Raw genomic sequence first — 24,282 nt, forward strand, 5'->3', positions numbered from 1 at the left:
AGCAAGCCCCAGGCATTTGCGTGGCTTGGGCTCACTTAAGCTTGTAGCATGGCTAGGTGCAAAATAATGGTTTTCCGCTTGGCATGGCATGTCTATTGGCGTGCTCGTGCTCTAAGGTTATGACGCTTGATGAGATAATTAGTATGGGTTCATAGAGCCAGTGCATTTTATAGGCTCGCTTCAACTCTCAGCATGACGGATTACATATTTATTTGGCATGGCACGTGGATCATAACTTGTACGAGCGTGTATGACAAACTTTCGCATGCCCATACCGCGTTTCTTTTCAGTAAAGTATCGCATTGGGCCGGGAATTTATTTGGGTACAACCTTGGATTTTTTGGGCCTCAACAAGGGGTAAACTGGAGGGCAAAAGCCCAGCAAGAACACTAAGGAACAATTAGTATAAGTAAAGAAACTCTACACAAATCATTAAAACTCAACTTGTTCGCAGGTGGAGGGGCAACATCCCAAATATAAAGACCCAAGGGCTTGGTGACTCTGTGACTCTGATACTAATAGCAAGCATATCAGCAAACAGAATTACTTTCTCTGAAAATATGTTGAATTTAACACACAACACCAATCATTATAGCTTTGCAGCTAGAAATAAGGCTGAATACAAGGTGAAGAATGTCACAACAAGGCGCATTCACAAGCTCCACAACCAATTGAGAGTTGGACTCCACAATCAAAGGAAAACAGTTAAGTTGGTTAGCAAGACGCAAGCCATAGTCGAGAAACCACCAATCCAGTCCCATTGACCATTATGGTTTATTTTATCTTTAACTGTTTTATTTTATAAAATGATCACTATAGTTAAAAGATTAAATTTGATTAAGATCTGGGGTTATTTTGTCATAAGGGTAAAGTATGGGGTTGGTTTGTAAGCATATGGAGATCATTTTGCAAATATAAGTAAAATCCGACGGCGGATGTATTTTCCCAAAACATAAAGTATATTCGCAGCGCACCAAAGCGAACGAAGACCACCAGCTTATCTTCCTACTATATTGGACAAAATCATGAAAATATGGTAAAAGCATATAATAGATTTCTTCACGTACCGGTCCAATCTGGTTGTTTAGTTGTCCTCATAATTACCAAACCCCCCTCGTTTCAGATCAGAAACGAGCAGACGTGTTCCGTAAATATCAGTACGACCAGTGGTGAAATAGTCACAAAACAATCTGAAGTAAAAACCCTAGCATAAAACCCGCACCATAAGAAACTTCTGGACTCTTACCTTTTTTTAACCGTTGAAGGCGATCGTGAAATTTGTGGGAGTTTGAAGGGGAAGAGAGTTGGATATGGAGGCTCGTGGTGCCACCTAACTCCAAGATTGACATCTAGCCCGAGCTCTGTTTCGTATAATATAAGTGGAGATCGTGAAATTTGTGGGAGTTTGAAGGGGAAGAGAGGTGGATATGGAGGCTCGTGGTGCCACCTAACTCCAAGATTGACATCTAGCCCGAGCTTTGTTTCGTATAATATAAGTGGAGATTTGGGATTCGAAGAACTCGTAGTGGTTTTTGGGTCTGCTTCTTGCTTTTTAGGGCTGGAGTTTCGATTCCGATCAATAAGCTTGGTGAGATTTCCATTTTTTTAATTTTTCGGCTATTTTCCATTATTTTAACTATGGCTTCTGGGTTTTTTGGTTAATTGTATTTTTATTTTACTGTTTTCCGGGAATTTTGTTATATCTTGATGTTGATAGATACGTGTTAGCTAGCTACTGTATTTTTTTCTTTTCAAATTTTCTGATTTGTGTGTGTGATTATATATGTTTGTCTGTGGCTATGTGCAGATACGAATTGTGCACCATCTTTGTTTATTTCTCAGGTTTCTGAATTATTGTGATATATTGGTGGGAGAAGGGGATCACGTATTGAATTGATTTAAGAATAGATGTGCAGATAGTTATGAGATTTAATTTTGGGCACAGTGGTAACCTTCGTGTTCTCTGCACTAGAGGGGTTGAAGCTAAGCTCTTTTGTTTAAGTGGGTAAGATGCCATCTTCTCATTTGTCAAAGCTTAGGACTGCATTACAGAGATCGATTGTAGGGCAGGAAGGTGTGCTTCAGGACTCACTAGATGGGCTAATTGGGCAAGGAAAATTGTTGTTTGGCAATTCTAAGTTGTTCCAATCCAGACCATTTTCAACTATCTCAGATCTCCATGCGTTTCTTTCACCAGGCACCGTTTTCACTGCGAGGTCGGATTCGCAGTTAGTTAACCAAAGAAAGAACATATCTGTCGTTGGAGAGATTTCGCGTATTATTTCAACCCCATCTGTGTCAGGGCCTTCACTTCAGGTTTGTGGCTATCATATTGATTGTGCGCTTTCCGAGCCCTGTCAGTTTATAACCAGAAGCAAGTTTCAGAATAAACCTATGGCTGCCTGTGGTTCTAGAACTGTAGTTGGGGGATGCTACCCAGATAATTTTACTTCAAGGCGTGGGCTTCTTTCAATGGTACCTGAAAGTTCATGTACATTTTATAACAACAGGAAAGGTTCTGACTGTTTTCAAGCAGCTAGCATGAGTTTGAAAAAAAGAGGGCTATCCAACACTAATGCAATTTATGGATATTTCATATATGAAGTTGGAAAGAGATGGTCGTCTAATTCCTGCCCAACTAAAGGATCAGGGTCAAGAGAATTTCATAGTTCGTCTACATGCTTATCTGCTGGGACTGCCCATGACGTGTCTTTTGATAATTCTGCTCCTGAGGAGCAACTTTCAAGTTCTGCAGATTCATCTGATCAGTGAGTAGCATTCTCTTATCAAGAAAATGTTTTTCCATCTTTGTTTCTTAGATTCTATTTATTTGTGGTTTTATGTAGTTGTACTGGGATTTAAGTTTGTATTTAAGTAGTGCAATAAGTCTCAGCATTTGTTAAAGCATGTTACAATGATTTCAGGAAGATTACAGATGGAAAGTCCCTAAAACTAACTTCAGGATCATATTACCTGCCCCATCCTGATAAAGAGGAAACTGGCGGGGAGGATGCTCACTTCATTTGTGTGAATGAACAAGCAATAGGGGTGGCAGATGGTGTTGGTGGCTGGGCAGATCTTGGCGTTAATTCTGGATTGTATTCCAGAGAACTGATGTCTAATTCTGTAGCTGCTGTTCAGGAGGAGCCCAAGGGTTCAGTTGACCCTGCTAGGGTATTAGAGAAAGCTCACTCAAGCACAAAGGCCAAGGGTTCCTCAACAGCATGTATCATAGCACTCACAGAACAGGTATGGAACTTCCCTTCATTTTAACCATGTCTGTCAAAGTGATACTCTTGCTTCATGCTAGTCAAGGGAACACATATCCTTTTTTTCTGAGGCCATTTAAAAAATGGCTTATGTTGAACTAATTAACTCTTTATGTAGCCGGATGTAGTAAAACTAACTTCGGAAGTCTAAACTCTTCATTGTTTTCTTGTAAGAGCAGTTTGTGTTCATTTATTATATATTCAAGAATCTTGAAATATTGCTATCTTATCATACTGACTATTTAGAAACTTAAATTAACCGTTTGCGATTTCACTGCAGGGTATTCATGCAATTAATTTAGGTGACAGTGGGTTCATAGTGGTTCGAGATGGGTGCACTGTCTTTAGATCCCCTGTGCAACAGCATGATTTTAACTTTACCTATCAACTGGAGAGTGGAAGCAACGGTGATCTACCTAGCTCTGGCCAGGTCAGCAACATATCTTCTTTAGGACTGTTAACTAATGGCTTACGTATTATTCTTCATCACATTCTTGGTTTGTAATATATCTTCCACTTGTGAGTTTCATTCTTGATTTCTTTGCAATACTTGCTGTCCGATATCTGGTTTTTGTTTCTCAAACTTTTTTACGATGGTTGATTATTATCTTGAAATAGATCTTTTTGAGTTTGTAGTAGAAACAAGTTACAACTAAATTCGGACAATGTGATTTCATGATTTTTCAGCAATGTGTCAAATGAGACCTGGAATGATTGTAGTACATATCACAAGCTAAGTTTCCTTTGTTTGATTCAGGTTTTTACAGTTCCTGTTGCACCTGGGGATGTTATAATTGCCGGAACTGATGGCCTGTTTGACAACTTGTATAACAATGAGATTACTGCAGTGGTAGTTCATGCCATAAGAGCTGGCTTGGGGCCTCAGGTGACAGCGCAAAAGATAGCGGCATTGGCACGCCAACGAGCTCAGGATAGAGACCGGCAGACACCTTTCTCGACTGCTGCTCAAGATGCCGGGTTCCGTTATTATGGTGGCAAGCTCGATGATATAACTGTTGTAGTTTCATATGTAACCAGTTCGAGTGATGCATGACACAAAATTGGACTCTCTCTCTCTCACACTCCCTCATTTGTATATGCTACGTTTCACTCTTTTTTTGTAAATTTTTTTTATTTAGTTTCATTTCTCTCTCATGTGTGGATAAAATCCATACGCACTCTTCTTGGTTCTGAGTCCCATCTGTGCGAATGGTATCAAATGAATGTAGAGATATATGGTGGGCTCTTTTTGGAAATATATCTGGTTGTCCTTGTCTTATCTCCCATGTACACGGTTTTTTATTTCTTTCAGAAAATGTAGATGAGATAAGTAGGGAATATTCCCTACCAAGTAGAAAGCCTTGCTACTACTGCGTTTCCTTCTGCTTTTTTCTTATTTTTTTTTGTCTGAATCATGAGGTGGTCCTGGATGGGCTCCAACTATGGGTGGCACCTTTAAGCTTTAACCACAACCCAGACTAATCCCCACTCACTGAGCTTTTTTCTTTTTTCGGTAAATTTTTTCGGTAAAGCATTTCCTTTCGCTTTTTTATTTTGGCGTAATATTGAACTTTTTCTTTATCATATTCTTCGTTTTCTTTTTTATTTATTTGTTAACTGTTTGAAAGGTAAAAGAGTTTTGTTTATTTTTTGGGGTCGAGGAAAGGTAAAAGAGTATTATGGTAAGCATTTAGACGGTAATTGGAAAATTTGAAAAATACCACCTTCACTTCACGCACCAGATTTAAAAACTGCGCGGGGCCTGAAGTGTGAGGCCCACTGGGCCAGGGCCCGTCTGCATTACTCCCTTCCGTCTGTCGAATTTTTATTTTATTTTCCGGGTTGTCGGATGTCAAAGTCAAACTACAGCAGCATAAAAAACCACCGAATCTTGGCCGATATGCCAAAAAACGAGAGCAATGATGGTCCTTTAGTTCCTTGTATGCAAAGCACCGTATCCTTGCCCGCTCGATCCAGCTCGTCTCTCTGTCAGACTCTCTTAGAGAGGAGAGAGTAAGCAACGACAAAGCCTTCCTCGTAGCTCCGCTTGCATTTTCGATAATTCATAAAAGGAGAGAGAGAAGCTCCACCTTCGCTTCCCTGACTTTCAGTTCAAGCAGCAGCACTAGAACCCTAATCAGCGACTGTGTTATTCAATCTCTCTCTCTATCTCTTACTCTCTCAAGAACGACTGTGTACGGCTCGAGGGAAAGGGAAGGAGGGCATGGCGGGTCGTAGAGACGGGTCGTTGATGCGGGATAAGACCCAGTCATTTCGTGGATCTCGAATAGTGACAGCCATTGTCGTCGGAGTCCTTCTTGGCTCTGTCTGCGCCTTCTTCTTTCCTCACGGATTCATCAGCTCGGATCCGCCTATCCAAAGCCGTCGATACGGGAAATTGGATCTCCAGGTTCGGATCTCGGTTCCAAATTGACTGACCTTTTGCTCCTTTAATTTTAATGTTAATTTAATTTCTTTAACTTTGAATTTGGCGCTTATACAATCTTAATCGCGTCATTGAGTGATTTGGTTATGCCAGTTTGCATTTGCTGGGATTTCTTTTCTTTACTTAGATTTATTGTGATTCCCTTTTAATCTTCAACGGCATTAAGCTGACGGTTGAACTTATATATGTAGAGTGAAACTTATATATAGAGCTTACGCTTTGACCATATGGGTTAAATTCACCGATCAATTCTAGTCCGTAAAACAATAAGGAACTGCATTATATTTACAGGCTTGTTCAATGATTGGTGTTTTAAAAAGAAAGTATTATAAAGCTGATCTCTTTAACTTTCGATATAGTATAGCTTATGTTATGGGGCCTTACTTGCCCACCTGCATTTGCAGACTAGCTCATCCCAATGTGAATCAACAGAACGGATAAATATGCTGAGGTCTGACATTGGATCACTGTCGGACAAGAATGATGAGCTGAAGAAACAGGTTCAAGATCTAACTGAAAAGCTACGGCTAGCTGAACAAGGAAAGGATCATGCACATAAGCAGTTTTCAGTATTAGGTAAACCGCATAAGGCTGGCCCTCTTGGTACCGTCAAGGGCTTGAGAACTAACCCGACTGTCATTCCCGATGAATCTGTGAATCCGAGGTTGGCAAAGATCTTGGAGGACGTTGCAGTTCAGAAAGAGCTTATAGTTGCACTTGCAAATTCAAATGTGAAAGCCATGTTGGAGATATGGTTTACTAGCATCAAGAGGGTTGGTATAACCAATTATCTAGTTGTAGGATTAGACGACGAGATTGAAGAATTTTGCATAGCTAATGATGTTCCTGTATACAAGAGAGATCCAGATGAGGGTATTGATTCAATTGCAAAGACAGGAGGTAACCATGCCGTCTCTGGGTTGAAATTTCGTATCTTGAGGGAGTTTCTGCAACTAGGTTACAGTGTTCTTCTCTCAGATGTTGATATAGTATATTTGCAGAACCCCTTCAATCATCTTTATCGGGATTCTGATGTAGAGTCCATGAGTGATGGTCACAATAACATGACAGCTTATGGATTTAATGATGTGTTTGATGAACCTTCTATGGGTTGGGCTCGCTATGCTCATACAATGAGGATATGGGTGTATAACTCTGGTTTCTTTTACATAAGACCTACACTTCCTTCAATTGAGCTTTTGGATCGTGTGGCTGGACGGCTCTCTAAGGAAAAAGCATGGGACCAAGCAGTGTTCAATGAGGAACTCTTTTTCCCTTCACATCCGGGTTACGATGGGCTTCATGCTTCCAAGAGAACTATGGATTTCTATCTCTTTATGAACAGCAAGGTCCTCTTCAAGACAGTCAGGAAAGATGCTAATTTGAAAAAATTGAAACCAGTAATCCTTCATGTAAATTACCACCCAGATAAACTTCCAAGGATGAAGGCAATTATGGAGTTCTATGTTAACGGCAAGCAAGATGCGCTGGAACCGTTCCCCGAGGGTTCTCAATGGTAGTGATAGTTCTACAGACCCATGGATGGGCTAAACAGTACACACGCTCTGTAATTCAACTGATACAGGTAGAGGCGAAATTGATTGCATCTTCTGAGGCCAATTCAAAGTCTCTTTTTTTCTTCTTCTTCTTTTTCCCCCTGAGTTTCCTTTCAAATTTTTGTTTTGTATGGATAGTAACTTTCTGAGTTTCACTAGAGTATCTCCTGAGATGACATTTGTTCTTTATCATATATACCAAGAAATGTCACATAAGGGTTTGCCATCTTTGGTGATTGACAATTTGACAGCTTTGTCATCTGTATATTTACTTGATTGAATTTCTTCTAAAGTGGATTTTGTGTATACAATCTCGTTGGGTTGAATTATCATCGTAACGGTGAATTTGCTCATGATCAACTTGCATGATTCATGAAGAGACTTTGCTAATGACGTTTCAGAGTAATCAATTTAATCAACACAATACAACATTTGAGCATGAAGCCCGTATAATTCACATCATTTCTTACCTTTTCAATAACTTTTATCCTATTTTTGATCACCACAAAAGATATCACCAAGAGATCTGGTCCCTTCGTAATCAGGATTTCTCAGCATTTGTAGGCAATCGTCGCAATTGCTGACTTTGCTTGAATGGGATAACCAAGTTCGTTAGAGTCACAAAAAAATTCTGAATAATGGTCACCATGAGATGCACAGCAATTAACAGATTTTCCAGTGCATACCAAAACAAAATCCTAAAATCCTAATTGCCCAATAAGGCAATACTTTCCCCTGTAGTCTTTTGGACTCTTCCACTTATCCTAAAAAACTCATATCCACTGTCCTTGTGTTGTGTGGCTTCAAATCCCACTAAAACATTCTTAACCTTAAAGCCCAATCTGTCTCCATCTGAATTTTCCGACACAAAATCCTCTGCGACTGTTTCAATGAACTTGTACGGCCGAACCCATTAATTGCCGTTCTTCACTTCAGCAGAGAGATTTCAAGAACAGCTGCCCGCCAAATTTTCTCGTTCAAATTGTCTTCTGGTTGCATGCTTTGTTTCAGTGAACAGCTAGTGGGTGCTGGGTAGGGACCAAGATGGAGAGATTTTCACAAAGAGAGGGCCTTCTTCTGGGCTACAGTCCTCAAAGTTCCTTCATGAACTCTGCTTCTTCTTCGCCCAGTACTTCCAACAAAAACTCAGATGTTGATTTTCATGACGTGTTTGGTGGGCCACCTAGGAGGTCATCCATTCACGAAACGAGGTACAGCTTCAGCATAGTTACAGATAACAATGCATTGAAAAGGGTTGTTGATGACGACGACGACGAAGACGATGAAGCTTGGTCTGGTTCCACTGAGAAGCCAGTGTTTGGGGATGAGTCTATGAACAGAAGGAGGACCCAGAGCGATAACTTCTTTGATGACATATTTAGAGGCAATAGCTCGGTCAGCTCCAGTCCCAGGAGGCTTCAGCGGGACCCTTTTTCTTTAGCACCAGGTTCCAGGGTTTTAAGCCCTGCCCGGCCCCTGCCCCCTAAAGCCGAGCCCTCTGCGGCTTCTTCACTGCCCAGACAATTCAGGTACCATAGAATCTTGAGGGAGAAGAAATACAATATGTTTGAGTGGCTGCAATTTTTGTTCATTGTAATTTGGTATACTTGGCTTCTTCACATCACTCTTCTACCAAATCTGTTCTGGCTATGAACACACTTCCATGTTTTGTGTTCTGATTTGCACATGATGTTTTTATGTTTTTGGGCGTTGCACATGATGTTTTGATTACCTCAATTGCTCTAAATTTCTCAGCCTGCCTGCCAGATTAACCAAAGGGGTGGACCTGCCAACAATTGGTTCCACTAGTCGTACTACATCCCTTTCTAGATTTTCAAGCCAATCAATCCAAAGTCCTGAGGATTTGAAAAATGATATCCGATCCCGGGAGTTTTCTGGTAGTGGTGAGGGGTGCTCAGACTTGGCCACATCTGACAAAGCAGACACAGGAGGCAATTTGGAGCAGGATTCGAAGAATAAAGAAAGTCCAACATCTAGCAGTCCGTTTCAATTTCATTTCTCAATATACAAGTGGGCAAGCAAAGGAGTGCCAATTGCGATGCCTCTTAGGCGACGGACTGGTTCAAGAGGGCAGAAAAGGACTAACAATGAGGAACACTCAAATACTAATGAATGCGCTGCTAATGAGAGTATGGCAAGGCAATCAACCAAATCCACTCTGCCTAATATTGATTTTCCCTCCGATGACCATCCACTTGCGGATGCGGATGCAGATGCTAGGTCTCCCACCTTGGAACCAAACAAACAAGAAAATGACTTGCTTCTTGATGAAAGCGGTCCTGCCAAAGTAGAACCATGCCAATTTTTTGAGGAAGCAATTCTTCCAGTAGCTGAATCAGAACCCTTCAGCAGACTTCATAAAACTATTGAAGATGTTTCTGGTAATACGGCCTCATGCCGTAGAAGTGAAGATATAGAGCCTTGTCCTTTACTTGAAACAGCTTCTGGCAAAGCCCCACAAAAAGAAAGTCCTGTGCTTTTGGAACAAGTTCGCGAGCCTGATCTAAAACCTACTAGTTCTTTGTTTTTTGATGATGATTTTCAACATGGTATGTTGTATTATGTATTTACTGTTACGGGGTTCATGATATACTGCCTCTGACACCACATTTGTATTTTCTTATGCAGGCAATGATGAGATATTTAAAGTGGGTGGTAGAAAGGAAAGTGTGGTCAAAGGCACCAAAAAATCATCTGTAGATGTTGGCTCTAACAAAATTGCAAACAATCAGAATGGAAAAAGGAGTTCCTTGACGAATGTTGATGTTGATAAAGCTAGTTTCCAAGGTTCACCAAGGTACTCAAGAGATAATCTTGGAAGAAGCAAAGTTAAGGGTAAGGTCAAGGACTTTGTTAAAATGTTCAACCAAGAAGTTTTGTGCAAACCCGCATATGATGGTGACCTTGGAAGTCAGAGATCTAAAACGAAGGAGAAAGGAGCTTTCAGAGCAGAGAATGAAGTGAGTATTAGCGCAGCAAGAATGTCCGAGGACTTGCAAAAGTCCAATGTGAAAAGCCCATTTCCAAATGCTTCCATCATGGTAATAAAGTTAGAATGGTTTGAGTTCACATACCCAAAAACTAACAATATGTTTTCTTCAACATTTTGCTAAGTATCTTATTCTGTTTTCTACTCTTTTCAGATGAATGAAGATCTCAAACAGTTAGAGAAAGAATATTGTCAAGCAAAGACTACTAGCTATGTACTTAGTAATGCTCCTGGGCAGGACGTCTCAGCATCAAGTACTGGTTAGTTCTCTTAATCCTATAGAATTAATGTGGCTTAGCTAAACACTTAAGTAGAGGAAGAAGTGGTAGACAACAACACTAGAAATCGTTAGTCATTATGGGGAAATTTCTGAGCTAAGCCTGAACAGATTGCTAGCCTATGCAAACAAAACAACGTACATCTTATTCATTAAGTGTTGACAGGATCAGTTCCTCACGACCCCATGGCTATTACTGGAGATGCAGATGAGTGCTTCCTGGTATGTGGTTCTTCCGTAAAACAACTGTTTTCATCTTTTCTTGTATTCTTATAACGTGCACTCCTTTGCCATGAATGAAGTTTCGTTCAGTCCATTCTGTATTTTTGATTGAAGTAAACAAACTCGGAATTCCCATGCCAATTATGTTTCTGCATACTATGCCTAACAATAATATTAAGGAACTAAAATTTGAATTTGAGCAATGTTATACTTTTTGTGAAAGTCATAGTTCCTACCAGATTTTCTGATGAGCTATTACATTGTTGGCAGGTCAAAGAATTGACTCAAAATGAGAAGAAACAGCCGCAAGCTGGCGAAAATCATGAAGAAATCCAGGTAAAATACAAAGCAAACAAACACAGCATGCTGCTACAATTCTGTCTTTTATCCTGCTAGCAGTAATGTACTAGTTCATAAAATGCAGGCGATTGATGCGAAGATACGACAGTGGTCAAGAGGAAAGGAAGGAAACATACGCTCATTATTAACTACTATGCAATATGTGAGAGCATTGATTTGTCAAACTCTCGTATTGTCATTTTTCTGTTTTCTTTGATCAGCCTCTAATATTGCATAATAATAGTATGCTTCAAGGCATAAAAACTTGGTTGCCACTCTAAGAATGGAACTGACTAAATATTTATCTTAAGGCAAGGTAGATGCCAACTAATTCCTGAGCAACTAATGCATGGCAGGTTCTTTGGCCTGAGAGCGGGTGGAAGACTGTACCTCTTGTTGATGTAATTGAAGGAAACTCTGTGAAAAGAGCATACCAAAGGGCTCTGCTATGTTTACACCCAGATAAGCTGCAGCAGAAAGGTGCTGCTTCACATCACAAATACATTGCAGCCAAAGTTTTTGATATCTTGCAGGTACCTAATTTACTAAAAATCCCATCATAAACACTTGTGGGGCATTGCCAATTCATACTTTTTCTTTTGTTTCTCATTTATTTTTTGTCTTTTTGGGCATACAGGAAGCCTGGAATCATTTCAATTCACTCGGCGCACCTTGAGAATTTGAAGTTGAATCCGCCCGTCAGAAAAGCACACGGGTTCAGTTCTTGTTAATTTGAGGTGCCCATAAATGTTTATATCATTTTTGGTATAGCTATATATGATGGGCCGCATGCATAGCCCATTAACAATTTGAAGAAAGAAAGAAATTGCCTAAACTATCACCACCACACCACTATTGGATTAAAACGACAGTGCACTGTGCCCAAAAATGGAAAATTATAAAAGAAAGACAGTGGACACTGTGACCGGCTGGGTCCCATCCTAATTTTAAAAAAGTGATTTGGGTTACCAGCTGTACCACTCCACTCGACTCGACTCGACAGCTTTATTCACATGAATACAATACGCTTGTCGTTTCTAGCGTTTCATTTTTTAACTACATTTGTCGTCTCGCGCTAAAACGACACTGCAATCTGGTGAATACACAATACTAACACCTTATTGTTTAGATGATCGACACGATTGATTGATGCCGCCGACTGTCGCGGGACCCACATACTCATAATCAAAGTGTAATAAATTTTTATTAGATTTTATTTTTTGAAAATAACGATGATTCTAATTCTAATGTGCGAATAAGATGTTCGAACTCGGATGTAATGTGGCAAATATGCTAACTTTGTCAACTGATATAACTTACATTTGCAATTTAATATTAGCTGACTTAAGTGGATTTGTTAGGATTTTCATTTTCATTTTCCCCTTAAAAAGCTATGAAGAAAAGAAACTGGTGGTGGATCGTTATTATTTGCAAGCTTGCTGCAGCTGATCATATTATAAATGAGAAGGATTGTTCAGAGTCTTCAAACAATGCAAGTGGGACATACATATTTCACTTGACTTGACTCATAATTTAGCGATCGCTGTCTAAGTGTCTATTAATTAATTAATTAATTAATTAATTAAATTATTATTATAGATATTTTTCAGGGTAGTGGTGTTGAATGTTCATGGGAGGAGGAAATTAGAAAGTAGACGAAGACAGGCAGCACAAACAAGATGTCCGTGGAGGCCTTAAAAGATCATCTGCCAATACTGTTGCCACCCACACATTTATCAATACTCACTTCCTTGCTATAATCAAAAGACATACTAGTAGGAAAATTGTTTGAATTGGTAAATATCATTCTCTTCGCTATTAATGTTTAAGTTTGAGTCTCGTTGTCGACAATCTCTTTTGGTGGGTAATTTGTAAAAACTAAAAAATGGGATAAGACTTCCTCTGTAAGTTCTCAAAGAGAACTTAGCATACCCTGAGTAGCCTCCTCTCCCGCTAAACTTTATTTCAATAAATAAAAAAATAAAAAAAGACATAATAGTGGTAATAATTCAAATTTTAATACCAAAAATATGTAGTTTATTATTATTATTATTATTGAGCAATTATTGAATTATAGAATTGGGTTTTAAAGTCATTAATCATCTGCTTATTGTTAGCTTAAAACAATTAGTCTTTTCACAAAAAGAAGCATCTTCTTTTGAAAAGAACACTATGATTTTTCTAATCACGTTTAAGTATAAACTTTATGGCAATTCCTGTTTTCACATGTGTTTAAATCTGTAAATTGTCCTTGTGCTGCTGTTTCTTTTCTACTTCTGTTTTCTTTGAAATTTATTACCCGCAAGTCAAATTGACTAATTGTCTCACCGTCTGGCTGCAGAAAAAACTATTATAAAGCCCCCACAATAATTATGGGCACATGTGGATGTGACACCTCAGCAATTGTTTACGTAAAAAAAGAAAGATAATATCATTAAGTTGTTTATTTAAATTTCTTTTTTCTTTTGATCAATCATATTCCAGAAGAAATACAAACAGAAAACGACGACGCACCAATCCGTTGAGAAAGGGAAGTTACTTTACTCGAGTCTGCTTCTTCAGGTCACGGAGATATATCCATTAACACCAATTCAATTTTCCCTAATTATTGTTTTAGTTGTTGCGTTGGTGAGCTTAAATTGAAAAAAAGTAAAAATAAATGAAGAAAAATAAAAATAAAAATAGGTAGACTTTGTATTAAGCAGACAGTGATATTTGCCACTGTAATAATAATAGAGGTGAGATGACTGCTTTCTTACACTCTAATGATGATATTCCTCTTGCCATCAGAATCAGATTTTCCCAAAACATTGTGATTTAACAGAAACACAGCACAACTTACTAGCACAATAGCAGAGAGAGAGAGAGAGAGAGAGAGAGAGAGAGCTGGCAGCAGGATACAAAGGCCTTTCATTTCATAGCAGTTGGTTGGTGGCATTCTGGCTCTGAAAATACTGAACTGAAATACAGCTGTTTTACTGTTTAGACAAGTTTGGTTTTGCTCCTCTCTAATGACTACTGCCTTCTCTGAATCTGTGAGTCCCCCGATTCTCCATGCTTTCTTAGAATATTTCTTTCGTTTTTTCTTTAAATTACTTTCGCTTTATTACTTCCTCTATCTGCTGGGTGCTGATTATCTTTTGGGTCCTCCTGTTTGGTAGCTGAGAAATCTCGGGAAAACGAACAATTAAGTGGGAATTTTTTAATGGACTGAGTTTCGAAAAGACTGTTAAATTCCATGTTTTTTCCTTCTTTAGTTTTTCCCAGAAACCAAAAGTCTGCCATTTTCTTTTTCTGGATGAATAACTCTGCTTTTTTTTCTTCCTTTGTTTTTGTATTTGTTTTAGCGTAAGATTAGTGGCTACAATGTTTGTTCTTGGCTGCCTGTTAAGTTGTAATGAAAAAAGCAGGCTCATTTATTTGTTTTTTTCGTTACGTATTTCTCTGCTTCATCACTCGTCAAACTAGATCTGATGTAGATCTCTGTATACGGTGAGATCTGCACTGGAGAGCCTGTTATCTTGATTATCCATCTAAATTGTTCATTTTCTTCTGTTGACTTGAAGATAATGCTGCAACTCTGGTCAAAGCAGTACTTAAAATTCACGTTTAGGGTTATATTTATTGGATTAAATTTTCTCTTTCTCGATAATAGTTTAGTTAGACAGCAGGAAACTTTCTTTCTTTCTTTCTTTAAAAAAAATAAATTACAACGAATTGTATGATATTGATAATCTGCAATGACTGGAAGGTTGTTCAGAAAACTCTGTTGAGTTTGATTTCTGTTGCATGCAAATGAACCAAATTTGTGTTGAGCTTTTGGTGTTAATACTACATTTCATCCTTGGGTTGTAATACTAATTTAGGGTCATCAACACTACGTATTTGATGCATTTGGGTGATTTCAATTTCAGATGTTCTTGTTTGCCAACTGTAATTAGTTGGATTACTCATTCTTAAGATTTTTGAGTTGACTAAAAAGCCACCCTCTCTCTCTGCCAACCTCATATGTATTAAAACTAACTAACTAATTTTCAAAAGAAATTAGAACTAAAGTCAACCTGTGCGGTGCTGTGATGGTTTCTGACATGTTAACAAGTCTGTATATGGAGAATAATAGGCTCTGTTAAAATCTCTTCTTCTTTCTTTCTTTCTTGCCGTTTCCTTAATCATCCTCCGGATTTAGTTGGAGTTCTTTGAAACATAACTAATGCCTTTATGTTCACCCATATGCACAGGCTGGAAGCATTGACTGAATTCTGGCTATACTATCAAAGAAACATGAAATTTGAATTGAAGAAAAGATGGAGAGCCATTGCCCCACATCAATTGAAAAACAAATCAGCTGGCCGTTTTTGTTTATTTCCCAAATCAAAGTCAGATCGCTCTGATCCGAGAAAAGCACCAGTTTATCTCAATGTATATGATTTGACACCCATGAATGGCTACGTCTATTGGGCAGGCCTTGGAATTTTTCACTCTGGTGTTGAAGGTAAGCTTATGTTCGGTTTATATTACCTGCCTAATGTACATTGTGTTCAATACGAGCCATACCTCTGTTTGTCCCTGGGTTTGTGGGGGTTTCGAGTCTTATGTTTCTTCTTGTTTTACTGAATGCTATATAGGTTTGGTGCTTCTGAAATTCCAAGGGAATAAAGTACCAAATTACTATTGTTATTCTTCTTTTTATGCTGCTTCAATTCAATGTAATTTCTGAGTTTCTAATAGTTCACTTGCATTGTGCAGTTCATGGTGTAGAATATGCATTTGGAGCACACGACTACCCTACCAGTGGTGTTTTTGAGGTTGAACCTCGCCAATGCCCAGGATTCAAGTTCAGGAAGTCTATATTTATTGGGACCACATCCTTGGACCCTACTCAGGTTAGGGAGTTTATGGAGCGCCAGTCTTTGAGCTACAATGGTGATACATATCACCTGATTGTCAAGAACTGCAACCATTTCTGCAGGGATATCTGTCACAAGTTAACTGGAAAATCGATTCCCAAATGGGTAAATCGACTAGCAAAAATAGGTATTCTTTCATCACCCACTCTTTTCAGAGTTATATGAAATTTGATTTGGTGAATTGTTTGCACACAAAAATTTCCATCAAGAATTGTTCTTAGCCATTTTGGGTTTAAGAACTCATTTGACTATACTTGAATCATTGTTAGTTATTTAATCTCTTATTTGTTTTCTACCTCCCCATAAGTTCAGTGAGAGAGACTTTCCATTACCTTGCTTTTAAAGCTGCGTAGCCTGCCTGCCATGTCAGCCAGAAAATTTCAGAGTGAAAATTTTAGCAAACCTTAAAACATGTTCCGGATGAATTACTAATTAACCCAGTTCTTTACTTCAATAGTTGTTGGTTGCTAATTGTATCGATTGATTTTACCATAGATTTATAAATCAGTGTATGGAATTCTGATTGTCGTTTGCTAAGATCTTTCTTTGAGTGAATGCTTACAAATTGTGTTTCATCTGGTCCTCTTTGTATATTTTGGAGGAGTGTGTGGAATATCAAAAGTGAAATTAACTTTATTCCATGTGATTATTAATATGTGGTAGGTTCAATATGCAACTGCGTACTTCCTGAAGCCCTAAAGATTTCTGCTGTGCAACACGACCCAAACTGCCAGCCATACGACAGCGAGAAGAGGAGTTTGAGAAGTACGTTCAGTTGTCTGTCTTCTATTTCAATGCGGCAGAAGCAATTGTCATCATCATCGTTATTTCTACAGTCACCCCTAAAAGGCTGCTTACCGCCATGGGAATTGAGAAGGTCGAACAATGGTTCCTTGAAGGAAAGGTGAGAGAAACTGTTCTATAGTATGATGACTGGCGTGGCGTCCATAACCTTTAATGAGGGGAATTTGTTGCTAAGTTTTTGTGCGTCGGCAATTGAAAGCTGCCATCACTCAGATTGTTTTTGTTCTCCCAGGTTTGTGGACTGATGTTTGTGATCGTTGTAACTCTAGTTATTCATGAAGAAATTGCTAATCAGTTCTCTTTTTCTCCAGTTTTTTTTTTTTTTTTTAATGCCTGTATTTCCTTTTCTTCCATAGGTTAGACGTGACAAAACTCCGCCAAGTGTAAATTGTGCTGTTAGCGTAGCTTGTAACATCATTGTCTTGGCAAATGAATGCATCAACGTGCAGAAACTTTGATTCCCATCTCAAGTAAGGCTTAGGAGGCGGGAATGGGATTCACGTTTGATAAAATGTACACGAAGCAGTAGAAAGGAAGAGATTGAGATAGATCAAAAAAACAACCACAACCTAAACTGTTGTACTGTTAATGGATATGAACAATGCAATACAATATAGACCAGCTCGGCAATTACCGGCATAAAGCAACTTCCCCTATCCCATTCCCTCCATTAACTGATAGAAGAACATACAAGAGTCAGAAACGAGAAAATGCCTGCTTTAAGAATGCCATGCCACCATCAATCCACAGCTACCCATCTTATAAATACAAAATCATCTCATCTGACCAAACAAAAATTACTCTTCTGCATTCCATATCCATTTTAATTTTTCCCTATAACAAATAGAATCATACAACGAATATACAGATGGCGATCCGAATTAGCATTGAGAAAACAAACCTGCAGGAACATGAAAGAGATGCTTCAGATTTACAGGTGCAAAGTTTCGTCTAAAGGGGTTGCAATGCATTAAACATGTTGAATATACAAATACCACACACTATACTCTCTCAGATTATTGGATGCTTTTAGCGTTAGAGATCCACCAGCACATTAAAACCCCGTTTCCATCAGCTTGGAATTACAAGTCAATAATGGCACACCATGGGCTTAGCTCAGTAATCGCACATCATTACAAGTTAATAATGATGATTACCAACCCCTCACTGTGGCTGTGCAATCATGATCGAATACCAACGAAAACTATGAAACTCAACTGCCACTAGATATCATTTGGGAGCGAGGCGATGAAATTTATCAATCGTCTTTCTGATGCAAAACACTAGGACGGCTATTATTACCATTAAGAGCAGCATGATATACCCGCTTCTCAGCAAGTCCAATATCCGATTGAGTCATTTTACCCTGTAAACAAAACAGAAACACAGATGGAATCGAGTTACAAACACCATAAGCTCCCATGATTAATATCTGCCTAGTTGATCATCACAATCTCAAGCGAGAAAAGGAAGATGTAATCTTATTTTCATAATATACTTTCAAGGGGAACATATACCTCACTGGCCATCAACCTTCTGACATTATTCGCGTAGAGTTTTGGGTCATCCTTTTCTTGCTGTGAGGGGTAATAAACAGGCAACCTTGTGACCTCTATGTGATTCACAAATTGACAGAAAAGAAATATCACATGGCGCACCTGAAAACAAAGTAAATCCAGAAGACTGTGATAGGAAGTATATATAATGCATTTGACTGGGAACTAAAAAGTAAACACTCTGTATAATTCATTTGGCTGGATTTGAGCGGCCCAAGTAAAACAGAGTATTCAAGCCTGAGAGTCTATCAGCAGCACTGACTGCAAGCTCCAGTGCCTAGCCAGTTCTGTTATAAGTAACAACTCAAAATAAAAATAAACAAACCACCAGCTCTCCCAAGATTTTACTGAACTAGAGCCAAGACAGTGGTTCAGTAGGAGGACATTGAGAGACACATTCAGTAACTTTCCCAAACCCAAATTTCCTATTATTTGTATTATGTATAAATTATTGTGCATGATATATGTATTTTCTTTATAGGTAATCATGGAAAATGCTTAAGAAACACTCACCCCAGATATTGAGTCCCATGCAGGACTAAATCTCTCGTAAGGATACCTAAGAATAACTGGAAGCACTGGAGCTTTTGCTAGAAATGCTCCTGTCTTGAATGGCAGAAGAAAGTCTCCATTTGTAGTAGTGCCCTCTGTAGAAAAGATTAAAGATAAACAGTTAACAGCATAGTAGCACACAGACAACAGAAATGCTCCCAGTATAGTTACATGATAATTCATAGCTTGGTAAATGATGATTCAGACATCCAAGAATAAGAACAACTCAAAACTCATTATATTAGGAAATCTCTTCTACTGTCATGATTTGATTATAACATAATCTTGCAAAGTCGCCCCCAATCCGCCAAATAATCAGTCATGCAAAACGGGAAAAATAGAATGGCAATGGATTTTTAAAATTATAACCTGGGAAAAGCATCATTGGTGGGGCAGAATTATTCTGATGTGCCTCTTTAACTCTTTCAGTCACAAGGCCTGCAAATGATACACAAACATTAATCAAACAACATCATCACATAAGTAATATAACATCAGAAAGCAAAAGATTTGTTTCAGCAAGAATTTCATGACTTCAATATGTCTGGCATGCTTGTGTCCAGGTCACTACAGTTATCAAGTACAAGGAACCTCCCAAAAAGAATAAGAGCATCCGCAATGTTCCACAAATTTTGAGAACAAATATTACAAAGAGCATGGAAATATCCACAATTTAAGTACCTGCAACACCCTTGAAGTCAGATGACTTTGACTCCCGCTGAACATAGACACAACCGAGGCACTTGCTGTAAAAAATAAGGATCCGAAACTAAATTGCATTCCCTCCCGTAAAATTTATGGTATACTAATACTATACTAGAAAAAGAGAAATTAGAGGTATTCACAAAGACAAAATGGTGCTCTTATAATGAAATTGAAGGAAGCCAAAACGAATTTAACGAACCTGATGAGGCCAACTAGAGGAAGTTTAGCCACCGATCTCTGCACCAATAAAATCCAGACCCAAACAGAAATGCGTCAGTGACTAGATCAGAATGATTACATAGATACATAAGTAAATAGATAAGAGTGGATTCTGTCTGAAAATTTTGATAGCGGAGTGATAATTTTTATTATTATTATTTTTTAAAGAATAAAAATTTGAAGAAAGCAACAGACCTTAGCAACGAAGCTCGGAAAGGAAGAAGACATGTGATACAGGACATCCAAATACGAAACGTGATTGGATATAATAGCCCCAGGCCTTTCAGTCCCTTCTTCTCCGCTCTCATCTTTGCACTAATCCAATCAACAACAAAAAATTTATAAATTTAAAAATAAAAATAAAAATCACTACTCAAATTTCACAAATAAATTTTATTTGTGTGTGTGGTGTGGAAGAGAGAGAGTACATCGGCGGTGGGCTTGGGTTGAGCATCTGACGGTATCCGATAGGTCTCGTTGATCCAATAGAAGCCGAGGATGAAGAGCATAAGTCTGGATAAGGAGCGGCCGCACTGGACAATCACGGCCCTCCTCCAACCGCCCATGTGCGCGTAATCCTCCTGCTCCTCGTCGCGATTCGGGACGGAGAAGAGCGTACAAATCCTACAAATCAAGTAATAGATTACCAAGATGGTCATGGCCAGCACCACGCGAATCGGGACCAGAGTCACCAGGGCAAGCCCCAGCAACACCTTCTCCTTCACCGTCAACTCGCCGCGTCCCATGGTGCCGTACGCATCGCGCCGTACGTACGCCGCGCATTTCTTCTCCAGCTCCTGGAGCTCCTCGTTGGAGACTTGTGGGGCCGGGTCAGGTTTAAGGAGCGGGCGGTCATCCTTGCCTGAGGCATCTTCGTGGGCCGGCTTGCCGGAGCCCTCGTCGGCGACGGGCTTTGCCGGTTTGGAATTGAGGTCTTTGAGTTCGGACTCCATTGGAAAGTAACTGGGGAGTCTCGGAGGTTTCTAGTGAAGGGCCATCGAAACGATGACGTTTACGAGTGTTTAGATCTGGAAAGAGGAGTGTCTCTGTCTCTCTGTCTCTCTCTTTTTTGATCTCGTGAAGAAGGTCAAGGTTGTGTTGTGTTGTGCCGGGGACCGGGGCTGGCTTGCAGGTTGCTTGCTGCACGTCAAAACTCGTATTAAAAATTTAATTATAGGCCTTTAAAATAAGCTAAAATAAAATTACCACCAGGGACAAGATGAGGAGTCCATATACGAGAACGAGAATACGAACGAAAATTAGAATACGAACAGGAACGAAATGGTGGCGATTTGTAGCGTACCATGTAAGCCGCTGATGCCCGCGAACTGGAGATTGCGGGTCCCAGTTTCATTGTCCGATTCCCATCCCAACTGTAAAAACAAAAAAGTATTTTTATATGTATTTAGGCAAAAAATATATATTTATTTCTATTAAAATGCTTGGTCGTCAATGGGTCAGGTTGAGGAGGCCTGACATATTGGGTTGGTCATGGTCAACTATAAAGTAAACGTTGCTGATGGGTCAATTCAAAGGTTGGGCCTGGACCAAAGGTGAACTATTAAGTTTGGGTTGGGTTGAATCAAACGACAAAGTCAAAAACCAAAATCATCTGTATTAGAGAGATGTCTTGATTGATCCCAGAAAAAAAAATAAAAATAAAGAGAAGAGGTGTCTTATATGTTATACAGTTGTACTTGTGGCATTTGTGTTGTTGTTGCCATTAAAGATGAACATATGTTTTCGGCGGCCGGAGATCAGAATCTCCATGGCTACAATCATCCCTGATTTTCTTGAATGTTTCGTTGAATTTTAGGTTTAGAGTTTGCGTTTTTTATTTATTTATGCAACACTAAATGAAAAAGGGATTTATTTTATTTCTGGTATGTGATATCTAGTAGAATTCTACAGGGAGAAGCATGAGGCGTTCGGTTTCAAGTGAATCGGGAGGGTCAAACGAGAGAAAGATTTGTAAAGCCATAGTAAAATGCGGCATTCTAGATATATTCATAATAATCCAAATAAACAAACAGTCACCAAAGGATCAAAATCAGCTTTTGCCTCTTCATCATCCGTGTCCCAGTTCAGTTAGAAGAACAAGTGAGTTGCTTGCTGCCTTTGCTGATGATAATATGCAGAGTTTATGCCTCCACTCTGCTATTACCAAAACAATACAAGTGAGTTGCTTCTGCTCTTGTTCTTGTAGCACACCCACCCGTACTTCAAATTTGTGCACTAGTTAACAACATGAATACGAAAGTATTAAGTTGATGCCGAATAACACCAGCACCATTGACTGTGGATGCCAACATTAAGTCGGCTGGCAACTTAAAAGTCCCTAGAGTTTCTGGTATAAGACGGCTGACATACAAAATGAAACAGCAAATTTAAAGATAGACAGGAAAATATTTTCTCAGACTAACCGGCACTTGCCAATAAAGTAATCGTTATTTATACTCTTTTTCATCACACAAACCCATCGATTGATGATTGAGAGAGAAGACTGCACTTGTCACCACTCCGTTAGTTTAACTGATTAGTTAAACCAATTTTGAAATTTCTTTAAGCACTGTGTTTGTTCATGTTCTTGAAAATTAATGATAACACAACACTGCATTAAATCATATGTCAAAGCAAAGTCAAGTCCAGAAAGAACAAAACCTACCCTATATGAGCACTGTAATTGGTGAATAATAGGAAGGAACTGTGGCAACTGAATGGTAAGAGATTATAGATTTCAGATAAACAGGGTAGGAAGGAACAAGAGGAGTTTCAATTGCACTTTATCCTCATATTCTTCCACAAATGTAGAAAGGAAATATTGTTCCCCCCCCAACTAGTCAATATGCCAAGTACCAACGAAGATGCATAACACAACTAAACATGAAAATCACAAGCTTCATAGTCCATTATTGGTTTTAAATCCCAAACTTGGACCTTTTGAAATCTATCCAAAGAAGTTCCTTTCAGTCTCAATTATCTAAAAAATAGACATACTAATAAGTTCATGTACCAACTCTTGATCGATTGGTCTGAGTTTTAATCAGCTAGAAATTACATACATCCCAATTCCCAATTCCTACAAAGAAACATTTAAAACATAAAAGAAGAAATCCTTATTGAACCACTGCCTTTTACAGCCTGTATGTAGTTTTATTCATGAGAAATGTAACAACCAGAAAAACAAGGACCTCTTCCTTACAATTTGCAGTTTCAAGCTCTAAACTGATCATTCAATAAGTAAATTAAGGAACAAGTTTCCAGCAACCATACCTTGTAACAAGGACATGAAACTCAGCAAGACACCCAATTCTTGTGAGTGCTAATTATCGCCGATAGCATCCCGGCTAATGATAACGAAAGCGGCCCCAAAAACGGCCCATCGCCATCACGAATATCAGCTAATGCCATTAACGCGTCGGCCGCATCTTGAACAACAGAAAGCCTCTTCATCAATTTCTTTTCACACAATTTACTCAATCTCTCCTTTTCTTCCTGGCACTTATTTCCCCTCGTAATTGCGATCTCAATGCTCGATTTCAGGCACTTTTCATCTTCGGAAATTCGATTCAAATCCCTAAATTTCAACGAAATGCTACCGACGTACCCAATGAACTCGGCCCAAGCGCTGATTTTTTGCAAACTGCGCGAGTGTTTGCTATCGATCAAACCAGATTTGGCCAACCAAATGAATTGCTCGACGAAGAAATACAAGCCCTCGCCTCCGTAGGCGATAAGGGAGAGGACGAGGTCTTCATTCGAATCGAAATTCGAGTTTCTCAGAGCGTTCACGTCCTGGACGAACTTGCCGAGCCTAAAGGCTTTGCGGCTCACCCCTACGCTCGACTCGAAGCTCTTGAGGCGGTGAGTTAGGGTTAGGGTTTCGGGGAGAGCAGATGAGGCGAGAATGATCTTGGTGGCGTACCTGGATATCTTGAGGAGCTTGTCCACGCCATCTCTCTTTGCGAGGTACGCTTCGACGTGGTTCAGGAAGTCTCTTTCCTTCTTGGGATTTGATGGAAGATTATTAGGTTTTTCCTGGTTCAGTAGAGGAGTGGCAGTTGTTGAAGCTTTGGAATCCATGTGAGTTGCAGAGAGCGAGCGAGAGAGAACCAAACTCTTGCTTGGTCAATTGTTCGTCAGGAGAAAATGTATCACCTACAACCAAACGACACCGTTATGGCTCCTAAAATAATAAATTTCACGTTTTTGAAGCCCTACGGCGCGAAAACCGTTCCCCTTCTTTTATTGGGTCGCGTGCCACCAGTTGTCCAAGATTCTTTAATGGGCTTTTGTGCCGGGTAATTGGGCTAACTAAGAGATCGCATTAGTTAGTTACGAATCCAATTGATTTCAACTTGCACAAATTACACTTAGCCCAACTTGAGCCCGATTGGACTTTGTGGCAAGTGGTCTAAGT

General features: G+C 39.2%; 6 protein-coding genes across 14 annotated transcripts; 4 read left to right on the forward strand and 2 right to left on the reverse strand.

Annotated features, from left to right (window-relative positions):
* The first annotated feature begins 1,062 nt into the window (after positions 1-1,062).
* On the forward strand, positions 1,063-4,548 carry LOC110772302 (Protein phosphatase 2C family protein). Its single transcript, XM_021976738.2, has 5 exons — positions 1,063-1,588; positions 1,808-2,768; positions 2,925-3,249; positions 3,550-3,699; positions 4,027-4,548. The coding sequence occupies exons 2-5, from the start codon at positions 2,011-2,013 to the stop codon at positions 4,321-4,323; spliced, it is 1,530 nt and encodes a 509-aa protein (XP_021832430.1). The 5' UTR covers positions 1,063-1,588; positions 1,808-2,010; the 3' UTR covers positions 4,324-4,548.
* A 462-nt stretch (positions 4,549-5,010) lies between these two features.
* On the forward strand, positions 5,011-7,497 carry LOC110772293 (arabinosyltransferase RRA3). The gene is made up of 2 exons (XM_021976730.2): positions 5,011-5,679; positions 6,120-7,497. Exons 1-2 carry the CDS (start codon positions 5,494-5,496, stop codon positions 7,233-7,235), a joined length of 1,302 nt encoding a protein of 433 aa, XP_021832422.2. The 5' UTR covers positions 5,011-5,493; the 3' UTR covers positions 7,236-7,497.
* A 420-nt stretch (positions 7,498-7,917) lies between these two features.
* On the forward strand, positions 7,918-11,954 carry JAC1 (J-domain protein required for chloroplast accumulation response 1). 2 transcript variants are annotated; one of them, XM_021976728.2, is made up of 9 exons: positions 7,918-8,800; positions 9,027-9,841; positions 9,921-10,333; positions 10,436-10,541; positions 10,725-10,780; positions 11,051-11,116; positions 11,205-11,282; positions 11,476-11,652; positions 11,757-11,954. In XM_021976728.2, exons 1-9 carry the CDS (start codon positions 8,316-8,318, stop codon positions 11,793-11,795), a joined length of 2,235 nt encoding a protein of 744 aa, XP_021832420.1. In that variant the 5' UTR covers positions 7,918-8,315; the 3' UTR covers positions 11,796-11,954. The 2 variants fall into 2 exon arrangements, with proteins under 2 accessions (XP_021832420.1, XP_021832421.1); XM_021976729.2 differs by having other exon boundaries at positions 9,039-9,841.
* A 1,909-nt stretch (positions 11,955-13,863) lies between these two features.
* On the forward strand, positions 13,864-17,612 carry LOC110772289 (PPPDE putative thiol peptidase family protein). 2 transcript variants are annotated; one of them, XR_015835995.1, is made up of 5 exons: positions 13,864-14,154; positions 15,358-15,611; positions 15,866-16,153; positions 16,690-17,062; positions 17,187-17,612. XR_015835995.1 is itself a non-coding variant. In XM_021976722.2 (4 exons), the coding sequence occupies exons 2-4, from the start codon at positions 15,401-15,403 to the stop codon at positions 16,932-16,934; spliced, it is 744 nt and encodes a 247-aa protein (XP_021832414.1). In that variant the 5' UTR covers positions 13,864-14,154; positions 15,358-15,400; the 3' UTR covers positions 16,935-17,140. The 2 variants fall into 2 exon arrangements, 1 of the variants encoding a protein (XP_021832414.1); XM_021976722.2 differs by lacking the exon at positions 17,187-17,612 and having other exon boundaries at positions 16,690-17,140.
* LOC110772288 (Phospholipid/glycerol acyltransferase family protein) lies at positions 17,357-21,052 on the reverse strand. Of its 3 annotated transcripts, none has more exons than XR_015835991.1 (9): positions 20,291-21,052; positions 20,058-20,177; positions 19,843-19,880; positions 19,620-19,684; positions 19,308-19,376; positions 18,900-19,033; positions 18,348-18,488; positions 17,826-18,196; positions 17,357-17,731 (listed from the first exon to the last, which is right to left on the reverse strand). XR_015835991.1 is itself a non-coding variant. In XM_021976720.2 (9 exons), the coding sequence occupies exons 1-9, from the start codon at positions 20,813-20,815 to the stop codon at positions 17,712-17,714; spliced, it is 1,176 nt and encodes a 391-aa protein (XP_021832412.1). In that variant the 5' UTR covers positions 20,816-21,052; the 3' UTR covers positions 17,357-17,711. The 3 variants fall into 3 exon arrangements, 2 of the variants coding, with proteins under 2 accessions (XP_021832412.1, XP_021832410.1); XM_021976720.2 differs by having other exon boundaries at positions 18,133-18,196; XM_021976718.2 differs by lacking the exon at positions 17,357-17,731 and having other exon boundaries at positions 17,733-18,196.
* PEX11A (peroxin 11A) lies at positions 20,862-24,038 on the reverse strand. 5 transcript variants are annotated; one of them, XR_002529061.2, is made up of 3 exons: positions 23,136-24,038; positions 21,166-21,235; positions 20,862-21,002 (listed from the first exon to the last, which is right to left on the reverse strand). XR_002529061.2 is itself a non-coding variant. In XM_021976726.2 (2 exons), exon 1 carries the CDS (start codon positions 23,943-23,945, stop codon positions 23,157-23,159), a length of 789 nt encoding a protein of 262 aa, XP_021832418.2. In that variant the 5' UTR covers positions 23,946-24,038; the 3' UTR covers positions 21,831-22,016; positions 23,136-23,156. The 5 variants fall into 5 exon arrangements, 4 of the variants coding, with proteins under 4 accessions (XP_021832418.2, XP_021832417.2, XP_021832416.2 ...); XM_021976726.2 differs by lacking the exons at positions 20,862-21,002; positions 21,166-21,235 and adding an exon at positions 21,831-22,016; XM_021976725.2 differs by lacking the exons at positions 20,862-21,002; positions 21,166-21,235 and adding an exon at positions 21,831-22,019.
* Between the last annotated feature and the right edge of the window lie 244 nt (positions 24,039-24,282).

Source organism: Prunus avium, chromosome 1 (genome assembly GCF_965620075.1).
Source record: "Prunus avium chromosome 1, drPruAviu1.hap1.1, whole genome shotgun sequence".
NCBI lineage: Eukaryota > Viridiplantae > Streptophyta > Magnoliopsida > Rosales > Rosaceae > Prunus > Prunus avium.

Coding starts and splice junctions, on each gene's coding strand:
- LOC110772302 (XM_021976738.2), top strand. CDS start 2,011: ATGCCATCTTCTCATTTGTCAAAGCTTAGGACTGCATTACAGAGATCG. Junction 2,769..2,924: donor TCTGCAGATTCATCTGATCA/GTGAGTAGCATT, acceptor CAATGATTTCAG/GAAGATTACAGATGGAAAGT. Junction 3,700..4,026: donor ATCTACCTAGCTCTGGCCAG/GTCAGCAACATA, acceptor TGTTTGATTCAG/GTTTTTACAGTTCCTGTTGC.
- LOC110772293 (XM_021976730.2), top strand. CDS start 5,494: ATGGCGGGTCGTAGAGACGGGTCGTTGATGCGGGATAAGACCCAGTCA. Junction 5,680..6,119: donor ACGGGAAATTGGATCTCCAG/GTTCGGATCTCG, acceptor CTGCATTTGCAG/ACTAGCTCATCCCAATGTGA.
- JAC1 (XM_021976728.2), top strand. CDS start 8,316: ATGGAGAGATTTTCACAAAGAGAGGGCCTTCTTCTGGGCTACAGTCCT. Junction 8,801..9,026: donor TCACTGCCCAGACAATTCAG/GTACCATAGAAT, acceptor TAAATTTCTCAG/CCTGCCTGCCAGATTAACCA. Junction 11,117..11,204: donor AAAATCATGAAGAAATCCAG/GTAAAATACAAA, acceptor CATAAAATGCAG/GCGATTGATGCGAAGATACG.
- LOC110772289 (XM_021976722.2), top strand. CDS start 15,401: ATGAAATTTGAATTGAAGAAAAGATGGAGAGCCATTGCCCCACATCAA. Junction 15,612..15,865: donor TTTTCACTCTGGTGTTGAAG/GTAAGCTTATGT, acceptor TGCATTGTGCAG/TTCATGGTGTAGAATATGCA. Junction 16,154..16,689: donor AAATCGACTAGCAAAAATAG/GTATTCTTTCAT, acceptor AATATGTGGTAG/GTTCAATATGCAACTGCGTA.
- LOC110772288 (XM_021976718.2), bottom strand. CDS start 20,815: ATGGAGTCCGAACTCAAAGACCTCAATTCCAAACCGGCAAAGCCCGTC. Junction 19,034..19,307: donor ACCAATGATGCTTTTCCCAG/GTTATAATTTTA, acceptor TCTTTTCTACAG/AGGGCACTACTACAAATGGA. Junction 18,197..18,347: donor GAAGGTTGATGGCCAGTGAG/GTATATGTTCCC, acceptor TTTTGTTTACAG/GGTAAAATGACTCAATCGGA.
- PEX11A (XM_021976726.2), bottom strand. CDS start 23,945: ATGGATTCCAAAGCTTCAACAACTGCCACTCCTCTACTGAACCAGGAA.